Raw genomic sequence first — 23,092 nt, forward strand, 5'->3', positions numbered from 1 at the left:
ATTTCAGTGAGTTTTATCAAGCCTCGCCCGGTCGTAAATTATAATTCATCCCTCCGCTTTCCCCTGGACATCCACATATGGTTGACCAAGTCAGATTAAGTGAAATGCTCTCTACTGTAGGAAGCTCTGTGTGTACATGTGCTTCCATACCTAGAGGTGTCACAGTGCTGGACTGGCAGTGGTCATGTCAGTGAAGATGAATGTGCAAGGTTAAATTACAGTGTGCTCCCAATCCCATTCACCAATGAGCCAATTGATCAAAAGGGGACAGCAGTAGCCACTGGCTGTCATATACAGTAGTGTGAAGACAGAGGCTCTACAGGTCATTAAGGACAAAGAATGACATGTCACCATAAAGCTCGCCATGGTTGGATATAGTTTGACAAAATTCCCATCACTGGCATGAATCAAGTCATATGGTTTTTTTGGCCTTACAAATAAAGTTTTGTAAATTGTCAGAATAATTCCTAAAGCTCAAGTGGATGTCAAGGGTGATTTGGAAAGTTGGAAATGAGTGAAATGTGCCTCAACAAGCAGAGAGAGGGGTTTTCTCCAGTTTCACTATCATGCTAATGGGAGTGAAAAAGTAGCATGTTCACGTATGGATGTCTAATGGTCCTGAATTCCCCCAGTGCTTCCTTGTAGGAAGTCAAGCAGGAGCCATACTGTGAAATGATGGGCTTATCTGAAGATCAGCTTCCTAATTAAAATAACAATTACCAGAATACGTTTGCACTCGATGGGAAGAATCTCGTTTCCTCCCAATTACATGCAATTTGAAATTGTAACTTCCAGATCCGTAGCTGAACACTGAGATCACCAAGATTAAAGTCTAATAAGTGAGAACCAATCATCCATTATTTTTACTGGAGCAATAAAGGTTTCTATGGCTGCATTTATAGGACACTGCCGTCGAGCCGTAGCATTAGCAGATGACCTGCTCTACTTCTTGAGTCACAGAGGCTTTATGTTGTGAGACCACTGCAGTGGATTTGGCGTAAAGAATCGCTGGTCTCTTGCTGACCTTGCCTCTCTACCCACCTCGCCCTCCTCATTCCATTTATGTCGTTATATATTTAAGCCATATGCAGCATACTCACCCTGACAGCTCTGGCCTTTTTCTTTCTATTCTCCATGTGTGCTTAGAGATTCCTTGTGACCAAACGATGAACTTCACTTGAAGGAAGAACGATTCCTGAAGTTATTCTGCTTCTCACTCTTTGCCTGAGAGGTTCAGTCATCAGCACAAAGCATTATTTAAAGTGCTTTTTATGTGCGGCATCAGAGCCGTTATTTCATAAACTGTTTCACTATCGGAGAGCTGTCCTTTAATAATGCTAAAAACCCTTTTCAGGAAAAATTGAAACACAAGGGAAGTAAAGTGTAAAGGTCACAAAGCGCTCTTTGCACCATGGTGGAGTGGTTACCATCAGAATCGACTTGAAACAGGGGGTTTGCCTGTTCTCAATATGCAGCCATTGGTTTGGTACAGGCACTCCGCTTTCCTCCCAAAGTTCAAAAACATGCATTTGAGGTTAATGAAGGATTTCAAGTCAAAGTTAATGTGAATGTGTGTGCTTGTGTAGCACTTTGTTCTTGTCATTATGGACCGGTGAGCTGTCTTTGCATATCATCAGTTGATGTTAAAGTTTGGTTAAGCTGTTGAGAAGATGAGTAGATTGATGTTTTTATCTATTTTGAAAATAGATCTTTGATGTGAATATGTCACGATGTAGCCTACGGTTGAACAATGTAATCACCCTTTCCCTCTTCTTACTCCAAGTCAATGAATCCCCACTGCATTTCATCATATTAACTGTGAACACCACTGGAGCTATATCATCCCTCTCTTCATTTTCGGTGCCTTGATTTATCCCAAAAAGAGTCACAAGAGATTATCCCAGACAACATTAGACCTGCAATCCATGTTCACAGTCACATCTACGGTCAGTTCAGATGGCTCAATTGACCTGAAGGCCTCGACTGTTGGTTTTTGAAGTTGAGGATAAAGGTACAGCGACGGAATGCAAACTCCACACAGACGGGTCTCATCATCTCATCTTCTGGAGTTGATAGAGCCAGCCGGCCTGCAACTTCAATCTAAATACATCATCAAAGCTGCCAAAATGACTGAAATACATATTCTGTCAAGATATGATAACAGTTGCACATTTGCCGTGCAATGATGGCCAAGCACACATATTATAAAAAGCTGTGCACCAAAAAACATCCGTTTAACACGCATGAATAATTCATTGACCAGAATTAGAGTCAAAGCAGCTTTTCTATTGTGATTTTTTTTTTTCTGTGAGAAACAAGGCAACCATGACCAATTCCAGCTCTTGCCTCTGTGTCGGCTGGAATTTAATAACAACATGTTGTTTCTGTGGATGGCTGGTCACGTGTGCACATGTCGGGCTGGTATTTTGATCAAAATTAACGACTGGATGGATTTTTTTTGTTTCAGGCCAGGTGGAGTGGAACAGTGATGAAATGCTGACTAGCATTTCAGATTAGCTACACAAACGGTTGGCTCCTCTAGTTGATCTGCTGACAGCACGGTGATGACAGGTTTGTCATAACAATGCTTCCTTTTCATGGATGTCGGGCGGTGCAGGCTTGGGTTTGTGAGCAGTGTTGTGAATAACTGCCATATGAAGTCTTTCCAAAATATAAATACTGAATTTAAGTCTGTAATTGCTTTGCACAGGCAGGCCCAAGGATTAAAGCCTTATTTTTCATATCAACAGTGCCTTCTCCTTTGAGAGTTTGAAGAAATACAAAGGAAATAAATTGTTAATGAAAGAAATAAAGATGCACATTTAAATTGTCTGGCACTTATCAGCAGCATTCTTATATCCATCTGTTTTCCTGTTCCTAAACGTGCATGGCCATGCCATTGTACTTCAGCTTTGATTCAGCTTCTCCTTCAGTAGCAGGAAAGCCACTTGCTGACGAGAGGATGGCAGTCAAAACTTAATTGAAAGGAAAGAAAGAGTTGTTCCGTATTCTCCACAGCAGTCTGGCACTGATGATGCAATGAAAGAGATGCAAAAGGTCAGGCTAATTAAATGTCAGCAAAGAGCATCTTAATAATTGAGTCATTCAGACAAAGAACCACATAATTTAGATTTGAATGGTTCTGTGGAGCCTCTTTCAGCTTCACTTGTAGCCTTGCAATGAATGGCCACCACAGACAAGCAAATATCAACAGTGCCAGTTGTTTACAATGACCAGCGGTGAGGTTCCAGTGGTCCGGCCCCAGTTGAAAGTGTATTCCCACCATCCATTCAACCACACACACTCATATTCACACCTACAGGCAATTTTAAAGTCCTCCATCATCAAGCTCAGTTTGCGTTTTCAGATTGTTTGTAGAAAGTTGAGTACACTTGCATGAAAAACATGAAAACTCAACGTCCAACCTGGATTCTGTTACATTTTAAATGGAATATATTGCACTGTTTGCAGTTTGTGACCTTCAGTGACTTTCTGGTTCTACCTTTATCTGTCCAGAACAGGAGCTACTTGTGCTCAGTAGTGCCCCCTACAGGGAGTCATAGGCACTAATTGTTTCACGTCGTGTTGTTTCATCAATGTTTAATAACGTTTGATGTGAAAACAGTAAACACATCTTATTGACAACACAACATCACTTACATGTTGCTTGGAAGTTAGAGAATATTGTCGAATTGTCCAAAAATATTCGCTTGGTGGCAAATAGGGATGCACCGATCCAGGTTATTTCACTTCTGATTCGATCTTGATACCCAAATTTGAATATCTGCCGATACCGATACTATTCCTATACCGGAGCTGTGTTTGCTTTAATATTATTATCATCATTATTGTTGACTTTATATGAGGCTGTTAGAAACTCCTCTCTACTGGCAAGTATGAAATGTACAAATGTATGCATGTATTCTCTTAAAAGACAACTTGAGGTTAGTAGAAGGTCAAAAAAAGAAGCAGTACAAACTATTTTGGTTCCATTAGGACAATGTGAGGGTCTGCGTGACGTCATCATCTCATAATAAACTTGTTCTATCTTTAAAACCTCAAAATCACTTAATCAATTCCTGGAGAAATTCTTTAGCATTGCAGCACAAACTGCAGTGTTTGCAGCTCTAATGAAACACAAACTGATTGGGACTATTTTCAGGGAGTTTAGCGTGGAGGAGGATGCAGTTTCACAGAGGTGTGAATCTCCTGCTACAGCGGAGGAGCTGCTTTTCATTGTTTTGATGTCAGAGCTGTTCTCCTTGGCGAGCTGGCGTTTTAAAACGGTGATGTTCAGCGACAGAGCCTCCACTTCGCTGTACAACACCTTTACAAACATTAACGTCAATACTTTGGGGTGTTTTAAGTATAAAATCCGTCCAAACAGCGACAAGTTGTCATGAAAAGTCGGCTGGCAGGGATAGCGCTTGTTCCGTTAGCATGCTAAGCTGACTGCAAACTGTGGAATGGATTTCCTGACTCATTATGCTGCATCTCATTGAGACCCGCCTCCGTTCGGGAAATCCATTCCACATTTTGCAGCAAACAGAGCAGCTGGAACATAAACACATGTGGACTCATGTGATCAGAGGCACAGACGAGGCTTCAAGAATCGGAAACCTTTGCAGGTTGGATCGGAAATTTCCATTCCGTGAATTACGTTCATAACGCAACCCGATACTGATACTGGATCAGATCGGCCCCATCCCTAGTGGCAAATAAGGAGAAAGCAGCCAATTCATACGTTCAACATTAGAAGAGGGTTTGTGTTGTTGCATTTGTGTTGGTGTTGTGGGTTTATGCATTTTTGCATTTCTGTGCCCCCTCATGGACCATGAGTTGGGCTTAAATATTCCTAAATTTAATGTTGTTAATTGAAATAAAGTCCTATAATATCCTCAAAGAAATGTTTTCACATGAACAATCACAAGAACGTTTGTATTAGAACTAATGATATTGAAGTCAAATGAATGCAAACAAACAGTTAACATTAGCAGAGATCCGCAAATGAAGACAAGGTTTTTCCAACTATTACAAAGACCTTTATATTCATACTTTGCATCCACAGCGTATGAGGATCATTGTGCCCGATCAGTCTCACAAAGTGTCAGAGACCCTTTTCATAGCTGAGGGGGGGGAACTGCCATTTCTTCTTTGTTATTCAGCATCAGCAAGCAGAAATGACTCACACTGTGCCCCACAGATCCAGGCTGTATTTCACCAGAGTGTGAAGTGGAAGTCTCCTTCTTGATTAATAGTTTTGACTTCACAGCACTGACTCATGTATGTACAGTATAGGATCAGTGCTGAACCTTAGTCTTATGGGCTGGGCACTCCTTGTGCTGCAGAGACCGAGTGCTCTGATTGTAATTAACCCCTTTATTTTGAAAAAAATGTCAACTAATGGATCTTTTTCTCCAGTCATTACAAGCCATATCCAAAAGCATTCATCAGTCACTGCCAGCACATGTGAGGCGAGACTCTGTAATATTCAAAACTTGACACATGAGTGTCACAATCATTAGCCTTTGAATGCTTGTGACCTCCTGTGAGAGAATATCACACTTTAGGATGTTTTACTGTTCCGTGCTTGTGGTTGTGAAAGCAGCACAACCCAGGAGAGATCGTTTGTTATCAGCGGCCGACTGCAAGTCAGAGAGGCCATCAATCCATCTCCCCATGCACCTGTGTGTGTGTGTGTGTGTGTGTGTGTGTGTGTGTGTGTGTGTGTGTGTGTGTGTGTGTGTGTGTGTGTGTGTGTGTGTGTGTGTGTGTGTGTGTGTGTGCGTGCGCGCGTGCGTGCGTGAGAGAGAGAGAGCGCAAGGGAGGTATGAAAGACAGTACTCTATACAGCAGCAGCAGTATGACGAGGTAGTAGAAGAGGAATAGAGTGGAGTCGGGGGACCAGTGAGAGTTGCACTTTATAGTAGAAGTTGAACATCGACAAAAGTGCTCAGACTTATATTTAAACAAATGATGGCACCTCAGTGTTGAAAGGCTAGTTCATTACATTCGGTGTGTTGCAATGACACGCATTACCTCCCTTTTGGTTTGGACATAAACAGCAAGCTGAACATGCTTCAGGTGCAGATTGAACACATTGACATTTGCGGTATTATATGAAACTCACCCAAGAAAGAGAGAAAGACATTAAGCCCATTCTCCAAAAGCCCAAAACTGGAAAACGCACCAACTAACTAAAGACAACCCTCTGAATAACCCTCAGAAATCAGAAACCCTCCAAATAAAATGGAGAGTTTCCCACATTGGCTTGATAGTCTCATCTTGACCACAGTTAAACAGGCGAAGCCTCATATTTTACTGTTGTATATTACTACCTTCGCTCATGAAAGTTGGTGACAAAAGCTGTTTTGCTCATATATATGTATATATATATGTATATGTATATATATGTGTGTGTGTGTGTGTGTGTGTGTGTGTGTGTGTGTGTGTGTGTGTGTGTGTGTGTGTGTGTGTGTGTGTGTGTGTGTGTGTGTGTGCGTGCGTGTGTGTGTGTGTGTGTGTGTATATATATATATATATATATATATATATATATATATATATATATATATATATATATATATAAGTAATACGTGTTTTCCACAATGATGTTGCTATCTGACAGGCTAGTTAGCGTCGATATGAGCTATCGGCTAACATGTTAATTATGCTAACTTGTTTCCGCAAAGAAATGTGGTGTCACTCTGTCGAGTGCCCATTCTAGTTTACCATGAGATTCAGAGAAAATTGACAGTGTTTTTTCTTTTCTTTATTAAATATTCCATTTGAATGTGTTGTAACTTTGTTTGGGAACCTTGCCTGAGTCATGCATTTCAGTCTACTTACAAATTAAATCAGTATTGTTACATTCATTAAAAAATACCTGTCAGATTGTTGCCAAAAAAAAAGCTGTAACAAGCAAAAGCGGAAGTTATTTCTGTGTTGTTGATGATAATTTTTACAGTCATATACCAATGTTATGCTTTTATTTACTGATGGAGGAAAAAGTAAGTAACTGGTGATACAGTCGCTCAGTTTTCTAAGTTATAACTCTGACAACCTCTGCTGTGTCGTGTATCCTCATTTTCGAAACAGATATTTTAACGTGATAAATGAAATTTAAGTAATTAAATTAATGTGACAATTTGCGCTTATTTCTTTCTCACGGTAACAGTTTCTCTGCTTTCATCAGACCCACACGAGTTAACACTCCTAACTCTTTTTTGCTGCACTGGTTTAGTTTTCTGCTGCTTTTTGTGAGACCTTTGTTCATTTCTGTTATGTTAAAATCATACTTGCTGAGAACATTGATCATTGGCTTTCAAAACACATGACCAAGTCCAGTTGACCTGATTGAGATACCGATTTCATTTTTTTTTACAAATTATTTCCACATGGATTTAATAATAATCAAAGCTAACCAAATAAAACCAATTAAGAATACTTCAACATTGCAGTATGTAGTAAGCTCACTATCAAACCTATTAATTACATTAACTCTGCATGCATGTGTGCGTACGTTCATGCGCGTCAGTTCAAACTCTTGATCTCAAACCCCTTTTTTTCTCCACACTTCCTCCTCCTTTGTGAACAAACTTTTGCTCAGTTTTCAAAGGATTTTTCAGCTCTAAGGAGTTTTTCGCCTCAGTTCATACACCCTTCAGTGCATCTTTATCCCCTCACATCCACTTAGATATTTCTATTGCATCCATTTGAAACGCACTCTAATTAAGAGCATGCTAAATGTTAATGAAAAATATTGTCCTCGCCACTCACAGGCCAATGTTTAATTCAGAAGAAGCCTTTTAGCCCCCTAGATGATGACCATTGTCACATTATCATAGCATCGCAAAACCACTTAAAGAGGATGCTGAAGTGGCTATTTGAGCTAAAAAGATGTGATTTCGATAGGTAAGATTGCCTCCCATTATATACTAGCATTCATTTCCTGACTTTACACAAGTGGTCTGTTTTTTATCCTGTAGGTTAATCATATGGTTAAAGCCATAAATCTAAATCAGCCTACGTATTGGTGGGAAATATTGTATACCAAGTGAATCTACCTGGGATTGTTGCTGCTCGGCCTTGAACTGGAGAATGGAGGATCTAGGATTGAATCCAGGTTGAAGCAGGAAGGCCATCCAGTATTAAAACAAGTTGCAGTTGCCCATTGTGTTGCATCCCGTGAAAGGGAGTATACAACATAGATGCATAGTGCTATTATTATCAATATGCATGCAATTTTTCTTTTTTTGCAACATGTACTCATTAGTTTTTTCACTTTTTTTCAGTACGGAAGGGAAACAAAAAGAAGGTGTGGGCGGACAGGCTTGAGAATTAAAAGGGTCATTCAATCTAATTTAGGTTGGTATCAGGAGAGAATAACAAATAAAACAAAACAAAGCAAAAAGACAAAACAAAACAAAACGAATAACAAAACAAAACCAAAAGGTAGTTGTAGTTGGAGGCGATCTGAACAGTGCAGTGCAGGGTTCAGGGAAAAGTTCTCGCCCAAGCACTGCAACAAGAGTGTCAAAAATCTGCTTCCAGACGTTAGTGAGATATGGACAGGACCAGAACATGTGTGTGGTTGGCGGGTGATTGGTTACATCTGTTACAACCGTCGCTGGCTCTTGGGTAGATTTTTGCCAGTCGGGGATTTGTATTGTGTACTCTATGGAGGACCTTGCATTGTAGTAATCCGTGCCTTGCACACATTGAGGAGGACTGAACTGGCAAGCAAATTTTGGTTCCATCGGCAGTCTGATATAGATGTTCCTATTTCCTCCTCCCAGGTTGGTTTCAGTGTTGTTTGTCATCTGGTTTGGGTTAAGGGAGTCAATGGAGTTGTATATCACTGAGATGCATGGTTTCTGTGCCGGTTCGAGAGAGAGAGAGAGAGAGAGAGAGAGAGAGAGAGAGAGAGAGAGAGAGAGAGAGAGAGAGAGAGCAGTGAGTCGATCAAAGACCCGGGTGGGTGGTGAGGAAAGTACGGGTAGGTGGTTTGGACAAAGTGCCTGAATTGAAGAGAAGTGAGAGTCGGGCAGGTCAAGCCTGGTTTCAAGCTCTGTAAATTCAGTAAATATTTTATCTCTATAAAGACCTTTGATGTGTAGCAGGCCCTTGTTACACCAGATTTGAAATGCAGGATATGATAGGAAGGGCAGAAATAGATGGTTTTAAACAATCAGGGCTAAAGTACAAGGATTATTTAAACCATAATGTTTATGGAACTGTAGCCAGATTTTCAATGAGTTGTTAACAATAGGGTTCTGTGAAATGTTGTGAATCTTGATAGGGAGGCAAGAGGTCTTTTGAGTAGATCTTATAGAATTCCACCACGAACCCATCGAGGCCGGGGATTTGCCGTTTTGTAGCTGTCTGATTGCTTCTTGTACCTCTTCTTGTACCTTGCACCTAGTTTGTCAGCTAAGTCGTTGTCAATTTCAAAAGGGTTGTGTTTTTTCCGTAGTTTGGGTAGATATTCTGATGTGTATAGATCAGAGTAAAAATTTAGAAAATGTGTTATTTATTGATTTTGGGTCAGTGGCTACTGAGCCTACAGACAGTTTTATCCTGGGGATCAGTTTTGAAAGAGCTGCGGTTCTTGCGTGATGTGAGAGAAGTTTTCCTGCCTTATCTCCCATTTCAAAATAACGTTGTCTTGGCATACCTGAATCTTAGGATGATCTCATCTCCAAGGTTGTGACAAAGCCCAATAATGAGCCCCTCATTGCAAACAGGTGTGCTGCACCTGGGAGAGAGCTAAACCCTGCAGGACAGGACGCCCCTGAACTTATCCAAAGGCTTCTCGATGCCATATGTCACACAACTTTTTGTCTGGTCGTTGCACAAAAGTATGTCGATTTGGGTGCAGACGAAAGATGAACAAATTATTTTAGGTAGTTCATTTCAGTTCTTTTTACTCCACTTATAGTGTTACACAAGTAAATGTTTTGGATGTTGTATATGTTAATATGGTACAGTGTCATAGAACAAAGAGAATGAATATATATATATATATATATATATATATGTGTGCTTGTTGTCATTCGTTCAAGTAGGACGAATATACAGTAGGTCAAGTGCACGTCTTCTAAGACATATGACGTGTTGACCTGATTGAGATTGTTTTGATCCCCATGAGGCAATAAATAGGCAATGATAATAAGTAGAATATAGGTCTGGATGAAGTATAAACAATAAACCCCGTACACACACACACACACACACACACACACACACACACACACACACACACACACACACACACAAGGTGGTTGACCTCCACTGGGAGCCATTTCAAGTTCTCTGTCCTTTGCGATCAAATCCACAAACCTTGAGAAAGACCACCCACCCTCCCAAGTGGGACCCTATCACCATAACATTTATCAACACAATAGTCGTCAGGTTGATTGGGCTCTCTTGTTTAATGTTCAGTTTTGATCTTTCTCTGATTTATTCCAAATGAAATACATTTCAGCTTCACTTCAAATTCACTTTTAAAGGTCTGAAAACATCCTGTTCAAAGTCCTCCATCCTGCAGTCCCTGACTATGCCGTTTCTGAGACTAAATACAACTAAGAAGCCATAAGATTGGTGGATCAGTTCAGTATCAGGCTCCACACACTCCGGAGATCACAGGGCATCAGCAAAGCTGTGCCTTGGAGGGGATTGAACCTGCCATCTATACCACGGAGCCTTAGATCATGTGAAATCGTGAACCGCTAACGGTCGTATCAGAATCACGCAATGAAAAATGCTGTGCTACAGCCGAGGCCAGAGGGAAGCCATATCCAGTATGAACCGAGGCTTCTTGGCTTAAAGAGTATTGTCTTTCTCTGTTTTTGCCTTCCAATTTCTCTCAGCCTCCCATCCCTCTCTTTACCATTTCTCTCTGGCCTGTTGGTTATTCCTGTCAGTGGCTGCCTGAGCCTCACCGGAGCCCGTATCAACTCCTTCCTCTCCCTGGTGTGACATTCATAGCATTTCAATTGAGCCATCAATCTGTCAAGCTTTAGCCCTGCTAAACTGCAAGCAGTGGGAAGCGCGGAAGAGGGACAAGTTTACCTCTGCTTCTGTTTTGCCTCTCTGCAGTTCATCTCTAACAACCACAATAAGTCTGATACATGATGTGAAATAGATAAGCTTTTAGCTGCCAGCTGAGGCAAGCCAACCAGTCCTCATTTTTCAACCTCATTTCCCATCCACCGCTGGGTATTTTTTGCTGATGACTGAGTTGCTGATTGCTGTTGGCTTCTCATTCTGTTGGCTTCTCATTATTTTCTTCACTTCCTCCCCCACTGATACCCTCTCATACATACATGCACACAGCAGCATCCTCCTCATCCTGCACTGTTTTATCAAACTGCCTCTTTCTCTCTTTTTTTTCTTTGTTTGCTCCTGTCTCTGCCTTCCTTCCTGGGTACCATCAGACTGAGCTCCTGTAAGGAGGAGATAAAGCCCCCCAGCAGGGCAGGACCACAGCTGTCACCTTCGGACTTCCTGGACAAGCTCATGGGGAGAACGTCAGGATATGATGCCCGCATCAGACCCAACTTCAAAGGTACAGTGTTTGCCAAGCACACCATCACAGTAGCCCTGGAGAAAACCCAGCAGAGAGCACAAGCACTAGAAAAGAAAAAAGAGTTGATCTGTGGTGCAGAAAACAAAGCAGATGACCGTCCTCATGCACGCATGTTCCGTATGCTGTTGTTTCGTCACAACTGCAAGATATTTCTGACATTTGCAGCCATGCACGACACTGTATGTTATTCTCTACAGTGACAGCAAGTTCCTCTACTTACCGATTCCTTAAATTAGCAACGGATTTTTTTGGGGTTTTCCTTTCGTACATCTGCACAGTGACACCGTCTCCTACAGCTTTCATACTATGAAAAAACTGAGCAACACTTTGTGGAAGAACCTGGATTTGGAGCCGGGATTTTGTTCACGTGCAACCATTTTCTAGTGCAGGAACAATTTGTAATACATGAAAGTTACAGGCTGCAGTTTGGGGACATGGTGTGCATGCAAAGCAGAAGACTTTTGGAGGGTTTTTCATTTTAAGTTCTGGATATGTTGAGTTTAGGCAGAAGTTTTGTGACTATAATGCCATGGACGCTCATGACAGTTGCCCCAGTTAACACATTATGAAACTGTGCTGAATTTTTTCTCAGTTTGATCCTTGATGGACTTGGGTCTTGTCCAAGCTGTGCTACATATTGAGTTGCAATTTGGCTGCAACTCTTGCGACTGTGAATAAAGTGGCGCACAAGATGGACGGACGTTTCTCAAGATGTTGCTGTTTGTGTGATTATTTGTAGTATGATCTTGGTCTTAATTGTTGCAGCATAAAGGCAGATGACTCATTCAACTGTCATTGGGGGTGGATGTGTTCTGTGTGTAAAAAAGATATTTTAGTGAATTATATGCAATGAGAAGCAAAATCAAAGAGAGATGAGGGTGAGATGGGGAGTTTGGACTCCAACAGAGCCCAATGGCCTCCAGCCCCGGGGAGCAAAAAAAAACTGCTTCACGTTGATATTTAAAAAGTGGGAAGAAGTGACGTAGTGACTCTGTTGGTGTGTGTTGATGTGTGTGTGTGTGTGTGTGTGTGTGGGGGGGGGGGGGGGGGGGGGGGTAATACACACATTTTCTGAAAGGATGGTGTAAATAAACTGTTTATAGATATTCTGGATTGTATTTATGTGATTTTTCAGTTGAAAAAAAAATACAATCTGGGAATCAATTATGTTTTGTCAATTGTTCTTGTTCCAATTTCTTACCTGTCACTTTTTCAGGGGGTAATTTGTTTGAAAAAACATTTGCTGTTGACATCGCTCAGATTTTAAAGACCAAAAATTGTTTTGGATTAACGTTGATGGAACTGAGTGATTAGTCAATATTGATTAATGTCGCGAGTTACAGCTTTCCTATGAAGTAGCTCTAATAGAATAGTCAAATTACACTTAAGTTAAGGCCAAATATTTTTTTTGCAATTTGTGCGCACATTTGTATAATACTATGAATCTCACAACAGAGGAAATATATTACTATGTGTTTTGTTTCTTCCCTCAGGCCCACCTGTGAATGTCACCTGTAATATTTTCATCAACAGCTTTGGCTCGATCACTGAAACCACCATGGTAAGAAGAGTATTTCACACCTTTCTTAGTACACTACACTTTGAGATTTTACATTTGCAAATAAATTGTTCATGCGTCTGATTGCATCATATTTTATCTGGCGTGACAATTTGAAATCCTCACTTTCTTGTTTTTTCTCGTTTCATCCTAATCGTCTCGGCGCTGAAGCCATTCCCTCTTTTCTGTTACTTGGAGCGTAACATTGCAACCTTCAGAGACCAATGGGTCACTGACATGCTGATAATGAACTGTCCACGCTGCAATTAAAATGAAAAATTGAGAAAATGAATGAAAACCAGGGGAAGGGAGAAAAACGGCAGGCCCTTAAAGTCTGCACTTACAGCGTTGTGGCTGCTAGGTCAGCACAATAATGCAGCACTGGAGTGTTTAAGGGTATCTGAGGGAGCTTCAGAGGATCAGCCCTGCAGGCAGGTTAGCCCAGGGAGCAACAACACTAATGATGTCATTGCATGTGCCGGTGAAGCTTTAACTCTTTTAAATGAAGGAGACAAGCAGGAAAAGCAACAGACACACGTAGCCCAAACATGGACTGGGAATTAATCAAACGCATTAGAATTCTGGTTTAATTCCTCCCACAGCTATGTGATGCTCTGAGCAGGGTTGTATGAGCGCCTGTCCTTGGCCTGGCAAACACTGCCAATCCCCTGCCCACAACCAGCATGCATGACTGAACCGACATCTTGTTCAATCAGTCCACGAAATCTGTGACTATGCTGAAGGACGGGCATTTCTGCATGCATTAAGTTTTTATTATCCAGACTTAGTCGTGTCACTTTCCAGAGATGGATCGTCTTCAGTGACTCCACTGATCGATCACCGTGGTCGGGTGTTATGTCCACTGCTCGCAGACGATTTTCTTCTTTCTCACAATCAGACATGTTGAGTGTCCACAGTGATGCTGCACATCATGGTGCAATCTCCTGCAATGGCCCAACGGTTAATCTCCCACTTGTTAGAAATAAAAGTGGCTTTGGGTTAGTGATATTACATTGATTTCCTTTAGATGTTTGATTTATATTTTAAGGGTGAATGACCAGCACTGCACCCGTCCCAGAAGCTTCTCAACCCACTACACAATAATAATCGACTCCTGAGCACTTCTTATGCGCTACAATCTGTCCTCATGATATATTTTCTTTTAACTCCACCCTGGCTTTCTCCACAGGACTACAGGCTGAATGTATTCCTACGGCAGAAATGGAACGACCCTCGTCTGGCTTACAGTGAATACCCAGATGACTCGCTGGATCTGGATCCATCCATGCTGGACTCCATCTGGAAGCCTGATTTATTCTTTGCAAACGAGAAAGGAGCCAACTTTCACGAGGTCACCACTGATAACAAGCTACTACGGATTTTCCAAGACGGCAGCGTTCTGTACAGCATCAGGTAAAAATAAATATTATCGCAAAACCCAAGGAGTTATAAGAAACCAGACATACATGGAGCTTGAGCAGACACTTGGATCAACATTTGTGGTGTGGAGAATCCACATTTTTGCGTGTAAAAAAAATTTGAATCGATTCTGAGCTGACTGGTAAACATTCAGATGCTATTACTAAGAAAAAGCATTTAAAAAAATAACTAAGTATTAACCAATGATTCAGTACGGACTGGCTTAATGTCTCTGTGACTTTGAAATTGAAATAACCTTTTCAAAGTAACAAAAAAAAAAAAAAATCTGCAATAAAATGTAATTTAAAAAGTATATCTCTTAAATTTGTGTATCGATGGAAAAAAACTACTATTTTTGCTTTATTCTTGTCTGTCTTTCATGTAGTATGATCTCTGAATGGGAACAGTATTTATGATTTTTTTTTTTTTTTAACCTATACTTATCTCTCATCATGTATTTTAGTTTTATTGTTGAGCATTATGAGGAAATAAGCTGGTTGTGGAGAGCTGACTTTCCCATACAACTCTGTCAAATAAAGCCCTGAAACTAACTGATTGAAACTTATTTAGCTCGAAGCCGGAAGAGGGCAAACAAATCCCCCTCCTCCGTGACCTCCTGGCTGTCGGAGGCAGCAGACTGCTGAATTGCTGGACACACGCAGGTCGCCGAAATACTAATAGAGTGCAAGCGTGGACAAAAACATGCAGGGAAATGTCAAGCAGCAAGTGTGTGACAGAGTCTTTGAAGTCCACGCGTTAAAGAAAACAGCAGCAGGAGGAGGAATATTTGCAGATGATTTATGAAAGTGATTTATGAGGATGTGTGGATTTTTTTTTTTTTTATGGGTATTTAAAGACAAACCAATGATAATAAACAGTCCAGCTTCACTCAGTACGTATGTTTGTTAAAACAATCAAATTTAGGTTTCAACATTTTCCCAAGCATGATGAGGTAGACAACATTTGTATGTTTGATTATATGTTCACTTTATTGGACATGATGGCGTCTGCAGAGAACGACTCTGCACTCAGACCACTGATTACTGATCATCTGATTTGCTTACGGTTATTGATTTTTGATATTTGTGTGCTCTTTGTACATGATACGCTCTTGTTGACAGTGGGATAGTCAATCACTGGATTATTTGTTCTTGTCCTGGTGGAACAGATAGCGTGTCATGAAAACACAGTAGCAAACGACTGCCTGTGTGTTTGTATCGCTAGCGGCTTATATCTTGCCTCTGGGCAATGCATTACAGCAGGTAATTACACAGCTTTCCACCACACAGACTCCCAAATAGCATCTCTCTCTTTTCTCTCTAAGAAATCTTGAAGGCTTAATGCATCAACACAACAACAAATAAAAGTAAGGATGGCTCCACCAATTACTTGGCTATTACTGCGGTGCGTGGAGTGATCAAATGGAAGAGAGTCGAGATGCTTTCCAATCTGTTGTTTTTGATGAAAAACCTGTGTAGGATTTTTTTTCTTTCTTGTCAAATATTATTTAATTAAATCAAGGATTTCACACGGATACTTGTCACGGACGTTTTTCACAGTTCTTTCGACCTGGCATCATCTCTCTTTATGTTTGGTATCTTCTCCTCGGGCCCTTGTGTGCCTTCTGACATTCCCTGTGGCTCCTCTTCTCTCTTCCAATCTGTTTTTCTGTCTCAGGCTGACTCTAACCCTGTCCTGCCCTATGGACTTGAAGAATTTCCCCATGGACATTCAGACCTGTACCATGCAGCTTGAGAGCTGTGAGTTTTCATTTATTTCTCTTCCCTTTCTCCCAACCTTCCCATTTTGTCTCCCTTTGATTTCCAATGTTCTTCTTATTGCCTGGCTTTCAAACTGCCTTCACTTTCTTCACCCCAAATATAAACCATTAGCTATTTAGTCAAGCATTATTTTGAGATTTTCAAGCTTTATTTCCAATTGGGGCTGTTCAATTGCTATCGAGAGAAATATTTACTAAGATTTTATTTTGTTGACCACTGGCTGAAGAAATAATAATAATAAGATCCTGCATAAAATGTGCTTAACTGCTCACCTCCACAAGCAGATGTCAGTTAGTTTACTTAAAGTGAAACTGTGATTACCATTCAAGTGAGAGTTATGTGTTTGAGATGTTCTGTACACAAGAACAACCTGCTGGACACTGCATCCCCTCCATGTTTGTCTGACTGAATGGCGAGAGGAGCCTCGACCTCTTTGTAGAGAGAGTTTTTTAAACATACGAGTGTTCCAACAAATAGATCTGGATTAGAGAAGGAAAATGTGAGATGATGTGTTGCAAAGTCAATATTTGAGCGACAACAAAGAAAATGCGTTGAAGTCTGCACACGAAGGTGGTGGAGAGCCAGTCCAGGAAATGCTTCCCAGCTTCCCAGCTGCAGGCTGAGCGGAGCTGCACCACCTTTTCAAACAAAACACAATAATATACAACGGAAGCATTTTCAAAGGGAGAAAATCTCACTGCAAGTTGTTCATTAATCTGCAGGAATGGATTTTTCTTTTTTCTTTTTTTTTGTGCATCAGTCTGGTGTTTCATTACGAGATTATATTTTTTTCTTGGAAAACATGAAAAATAAATATCTGACAGAAGTTTTGAATTCTGAGCGAGCAAGTCAGTTTTGCGATTTGGGATGCATCTTTGACGACATTGAACATTCAACTCTGCCAGCTTTCTGAGTTAAACAGAACTTTAAACCATTGTTCAGGTGTAACAGTAACAAACTGTATCCATCAAGTATTTTTCAATACATCCAAAGTTAAAACTACAACAGTTCAGTCTCTATTGTCAGAGGCTTGGCGCCATTTTGTAATCGGTTATTCTCTCCGTCTCATGCATTCGTGACGGTAACTCAATGTGAGTGTCACCAGAGGCATCTTATGTTTCATTAATTTGTTGGGTTAAATATTGTGTAAACAGGAAGATCATCCCTGTCATGACAATCACATCTTGTCTTCAGGGAGTAAACATTAGGTCATCCAGGACTACATTTTTATTCATGTCATGAAGCCAATGTGAGTTTATTGGCCAGCTATAGCTGATACTGCTGATTACAGCGGTCATTTTACTAAACTGGTTAGAGACGACAAACATAACCGCATATACACTGTTGAAAACAACCACAGGTTGTCTGAAACATTGTGATGGCTGTGATACACGTGCCATGCAAAATGAGGAAATCGTGACAGGTAATACAAGATAATTGGGTTGGTTGGTGAAGTGTTTTTGCATTTTACACATTTACATTTCTTGCACTTTTAAAAGGCTGAAATTGTGATCAAAGTAGAAGAAAATGCTTTTGAAGCCCATTTAGAATATTATTGCACCAATAAAACTGGATAGAAATCCTATTTTCCTCTATTCAGTTCTTTCTCGCCTTTAGCAGAGATAGTATCTGCCCTTATGAAACCAATTTCCAGGATATAAATAATAAAACTTTAATTTTGTTTCCTTTTATTATATGTGATCCGACCCCTGTGCCTAGAGGTGACCTAATTTCTCATTACAGGGACAAAATGATTTAAGTTCCTCCTGTACTATAAAACAGAGACGATGAAGTTATTTTCTCAGCAAGATTTCCCCACAAATATATAAATCAAACTGGTATCTCACACACCTTTATCTGATTTAATAAGAACAAGAGTTGTTTTTCACAGAATAGTGGGTTTTTTTTCTCTAAGAAGCAACCTGATTTGTTTCTTCAAATCCACACGCAGACAAATAATAAATACAAATACATCTCAACCTTTCTCCGCGTACGTGGAGAGGGAATTCACCGATAAAACAGGCCGTCTATGCTTTGGTGTTTTGGCAGCAGCATCACATTGCACTGCCATTAGAGAAGACGTGATCTTTTCTGATTAAATGTCTCGCGAGGATATTTGGCCTTGTTTTGACAAGTGTCGCTACACCACCCGAGGGTGTGATCACCTTGGTGAGAGCTTAATGTTAAGAGGACGTTATAGGCTTTACTGCCTCTACTGGAACTGTGGCAACACCATCTGCTCAACATGAAAAAGAAGTTCGGATGATGGGAAGAGGGGAAAAAAGAGGTGTCTTTGGAGGTTTGAGAGAGCCAAGGCCAATGTGCTTTTCTGGCCTTTTATGCCACAGGCTTATATAGATATATAAATAGAGCCAACCATAGGATCATACTTTATTCCGACACATCAAAGCCGCTATATGCGGCTCTTACTGCTGCTCTGTGCCTCGAGCCGTTAGTGTCCCGCAACCGCAAATCTACTTTGTAACTTATACATTGAGTGAAAAGAGCTGCACAACCAGTGGTTTGTATGAGACTAATGACTTTTAACAATTAAAAAGAAGATGACATGTGCCTAATTGTGTTTCCCCTGCATAGATACCTTCTCCGGGCTTATCAATTCCATTTTATTGCGCCTTGAACATTGTTTTGTTTTGACGGCTCTTCGCTGAAGAAGAAAACCATTTCATTATCTTAGGAAAGCATTGGTATTCCCCTTGGTTGTGTGAATGACAGTGAATTCTCCTCATGAGCAAGATCCGTGTGTGTTTTAGCGCTGGTGTTTTTCAGACCGGTGCTGCATGATTGGGTATAACATCCTGAATAATTGATGCCTGTGTAACTCAGGCCCTAAAGGGTCCCAGCAGACATCAGTATTATTCAGATATGTGAAGGAACTCCACGTTGTTGTTGTTGTGGTTGTTGTTGTTGTCGTCGTTGGTGTGCACGACATGCATTTTTAATACACCTTTAATCAGGCAGCTGTGAGGATTGCAACCTTCAAAAAGATCATGCAAATCAACACATACCAGATTTTGTTTAGCATGTAAGTAAAATAATCGCCGACCTGCCCTGAGTGGTGTTATCTCAGCGCTTCTGTAAACTGTACATTCATTTGCAAAAATAAGCTATAAAACTTCTCCCAATGTTTGAGTTGAATTAATCAGCCTGATGTGTTTCGGCACATCCACCGTGTTTCCAGCAGATATGCTCCTCGCGTCCTCACATAATTCTGTAACCTTCAAACATCCATGACAACACAACTGTAGCTGAGCTGAGTGACCTTTACTGTGACAAACAGGACGGCAGATGGGCAGAGCTGCAATTCTCCATGTTTTTACTTTCACTCTCCAGCTCATTAGCCAGAATTTCTGATTTCTAAACCAGCAGATTTCACACTCTGGTAACAAGATGCCAGAGACATGAAGTTAAGGAGGAGAAGTAGTGACGATGGTAATGGTTAATAGCTGCTGCAGCTGGTTTGAGCCATCAGCGCATTTGTTTTCTACAAGTGAAGCAGACTAACAAAGGGGTGGTTATGTTAGATCAGTTCTTATTTTTGACATCTGTGTTGACATCTTGACATAGATTTGCATTGCTATGCAGATGATATACAGCCATATAGAGCACTGATCTTACCAGACAGACATTGTCCTGATGTTGGAAACTGGACGTGTAGCAATCTGAAACCATCAAAGCAAAATACAATGCAATACAATAGAAATACATTATTTATCCCAGAGGAAAATTCTCTGTCTTTATCTTATTATTAGTAGTAGTCGTAGTACTATGAGCAGTAATATTATTATTTTGGCAATAATGTGATCAAAGGAGTCATCTTTTCATGTCATAGATTCCCTTCAAAAGCATGTTTTGTTTCCTCTAATTTGTGATATTATGAAAGATACAGTGTTTCATATTTTGTTGAATTTATTGTTCTACTCAACATTTTGATTCTCAATGCACTGGGATTGAGTTCTTTCAGTAGTTTGTGTGTAAAGGGGATTTTTAAATGGAGGAATAGAATTTTAGAGTTTTACAGATCAGGTGTTCCTTTTGAAAAAATCATTCTCCACTAAGTAACCGTGCTCTTGTTTAGTACTCAATTGTAAAAGTCAAGTGAATCAAGCAACGCATTTAAATGTCTCGTTGTGTCTGTTGTCTTCCCTTCCAGTCGGCTACACCATGAACGACCTGATCTTCGAGTGGCTGACTGAGAATCCGGTTCAGGTGGCTGACGACCTCACCCTCCCCCAGTTTGTGCTGAAAGAGGAGAAGGATTTGGGATACTGCACCAAGTACTACAACACAGGTGCATTACAAATTCCATTTAAAGCGTTGAGAAACCACACAGCACATGTTCGAAGTCCAAATTGGATTTGTGTGCTTCAGCTGGTCGTTCCTCCAGAGGCATGAGCGACACATTCACTGCAGTGACAAGCATACATCCGGGGCTGCTGTGGGTATTTAACCGACAGCTCGCTGCTTGCTTGTGATTTCACAAAGACTTAACCCCTTTCATTCAAATCAAATCATAGAAACCAAGCAAAAACTGTCACTTTGAGCACTTCAAGAAACAGCTATTTGAATTTCATGTGCCGGCAGGTAAATTCACCTGCATCGAGGTCAAGTTCCACCTGGAACGTCAGATGGGTTACTACTTGATTCAGATGTACATCCCTTCCCTCCTCATCGTCATCCTTTCCTGGGTGTCTTTCTGGATAAACATGGACGCCGCACCGGCCAGGGTCGGTCTGGGCATCACCACCGTTCTGACCATGACCACGCAGAGCTCCGGTTCGAGGGCCTCGCTGCCCAAGGTGAGTTTCTGCACGTGTGACGGTCGTGTGACGTTTTGTTCACAGGGGCAGGTGAATTTATTGGTGCAAGTGAATTTAGGCAGGTCGGCTGTGAATGGGGTCAAATTATCACGAATGTCACAATATGTTGTCTGAAGCCTTAGGGCACAAAGGAAAGGCAACTTTTTGCTCATAGATGTTTAGGTAGTAACCAATAAAGCAGCTATTCTAAACACAGTGTTCACATGTTGGTAAATTCAGCCTGTTTACAGTCATAGTAATGTATATTATACAGATCACAATCCCAGCACATCATAAACCCCAAAACATCAAAACAAACTCACAAGGTCTCATTGCAGTTGGTAATGAAAAGAAATGATCAATAGAAAGAAGCTCAAAACAAGACAATAAACAATGACATAAGAGTCCTTTGCGTCTTTGTTGAAGAGCATTCAATTCCAGTTGTGCATGACGATCTGGGGTTGATACCATGATGGGGGTTAAATGAGAATGCAGTAAACCTCAGAAAACATCAGGGCCCAACAGTCGTGTTTGTTGCATTTCAGTATGTCCTCCCTTCACAAAAAAAAAATGATTTTTTTTTGTAGACAATTCTCATAATTTGTTCCTACATATGTTAATTACCTCATTTGGAAATTACTTTTGCATTTAAGGGTAATATTTGATGACAAAAGAACCATAATACTCCATTACACTCTGTGAAACTTCAGCATGTCACTTCCTTTCGAAGCTGCATGAAAGAATCATTTCAGGGATGATTTGGATTGAGCAGACAATAAATGTGCTTTTGCTGATTATGCAGGAGGGAAAATATGATTCACCAGAGACCAATTAACACAATGCATGCCACTTTCTGTTTGTTTATTTCATTCCTCTGCGTGTACACTTTCTGGAACAGTCAGCAAAGTGCTGCTCAATTGGATGAACTTTCCCCACAATGCTTTGCTCAGTGGGCGTTGCTGATTGGCTGTGACATATTGTCTCTCGTGAGCGACATGACCGGGGCACTCCCGAAGTCTTATCCGCGACCCGTCACCAGGCTGTGCGTCAGCCGCCCACATCCCCACTGACTCATTCTAATTCCAGGCCAGCCTAAAGATACGTGTCATTACGATCCGAAGCCGTGGAAATTGTGAGCGAAACACAAATTATCCATCAGCCCGATTGATTGCATGTGGATCCCTGCGGGACTGTCTGTGTCCAGGTGTCCTATGTGAAGGCCATCGACATCTGGATGGCGGTGTGTCTTCTGTTTGTCTTCGCGGCCCTGCTGGAGTACGCGGCGGTGAACTTTGTCTCAAGGCAACACAAGGAGTTCATCAGGCTGAGGAAAAAGCAGCGTCAGCAGAGAATAGTAAGAGTAAAGCACGCACACACACACACACTGACTCGAGCCGCATTTCATGAAGAGGCACCATGCACACACACTGTGACGCACCGTGTCACACGCTGTAGCAGATTCTGAGAGTAACAACGAGGAGCACATGCTCCAGTGTCTGCCAGTCCCTGTAACACAGACTGGAGCCCGCTTGTTATTGTGAGCTGCTGCGTATTCAGGAGCTGACAACATCAGCACGCTACGGCTGGCTGTCGTGTTGCGTGCAGAATAATTTGCTTGTTTCACTTGGGCCTGTTTCCATGGCGAGCGGTGACCCTCGGGGAGCCTGGTGATCCTTCACCTCTGTCGCCTCAGCGCTGGGACCACCATCGCCTCACCCTGCATTAACCCTGCAAGTCAACATTTCTCAGTTTGAACCCGCTGATGGCGAGGCTTAGAATTACTGGTCCAACTGTCAGATAGAAAATAGGTCTGAAGAAGTGGAAAAGCAGGGTTTGTGTTGAATTCATGGGCTGATAATGAGCTCCCTCTGCATAACAACAGAAACATAAGCGACATACTGGATTTGTTCTGTGCACGCCTGACTGA

The 23,092-nt window shown here is 41.2% G+C and overlaps 1 protein-coding gene across 3 annotated transcripts in view; it reads left to right on the forward strand.

The window, feature by feature from the left end:
• The window catches only part of glra4a (glycine receptor, alpha 4a), a 62,955-nt gene that overhangs the window by 26,602 nt on the left and 13,261 nt on the right, over positions 1-23,092 (forward strand). For all 3 annotated transcript variants that reach the window (XM_080502149.1, XM_080502150.1, XM_080502151.1), the window contains exons 2-8: positions 11,439-11,569; positions 13,084-13,151; positions 14,338-14,561; positions 16,245-16,327; positions 20,520-20,657; positions 20,951-21,165; positions 22,370-22,519. In XM_080502149.1, the coding sequence (XP_080358275.1) occupies positions 11,439-11,569; positions 13,084-13,151; positions 14,338-14,561; positions 16,245-16,327; positions 20,520-20,657; positions 20,951-21,165; positions 22,370-22,519 (1,009 nt within the window). The remainder of the gene's footprint in view (positions 1-11,438; positions 11,570-13,083; positions 13,152-14,337; positions 14,562-16,244; positions 16,328-20,519; positions 20,658-20,950; positions 21,166-22,369; positions 22,520-23,092) is intronic.

This window comes from Blennius ocellaris (genome assembly GCF_963422515.1).
Source record: "Blennius ocellaris genome assembly, chromosome: 9".
In the NCBI taxonomy this organism is placed as follows: domain Eukaryota; kingdom Metazoa; phylum Chordata; class Actinopteri; order Blenniiformes; family Blenniidae; genus Blennius; species Blennius ocellaris.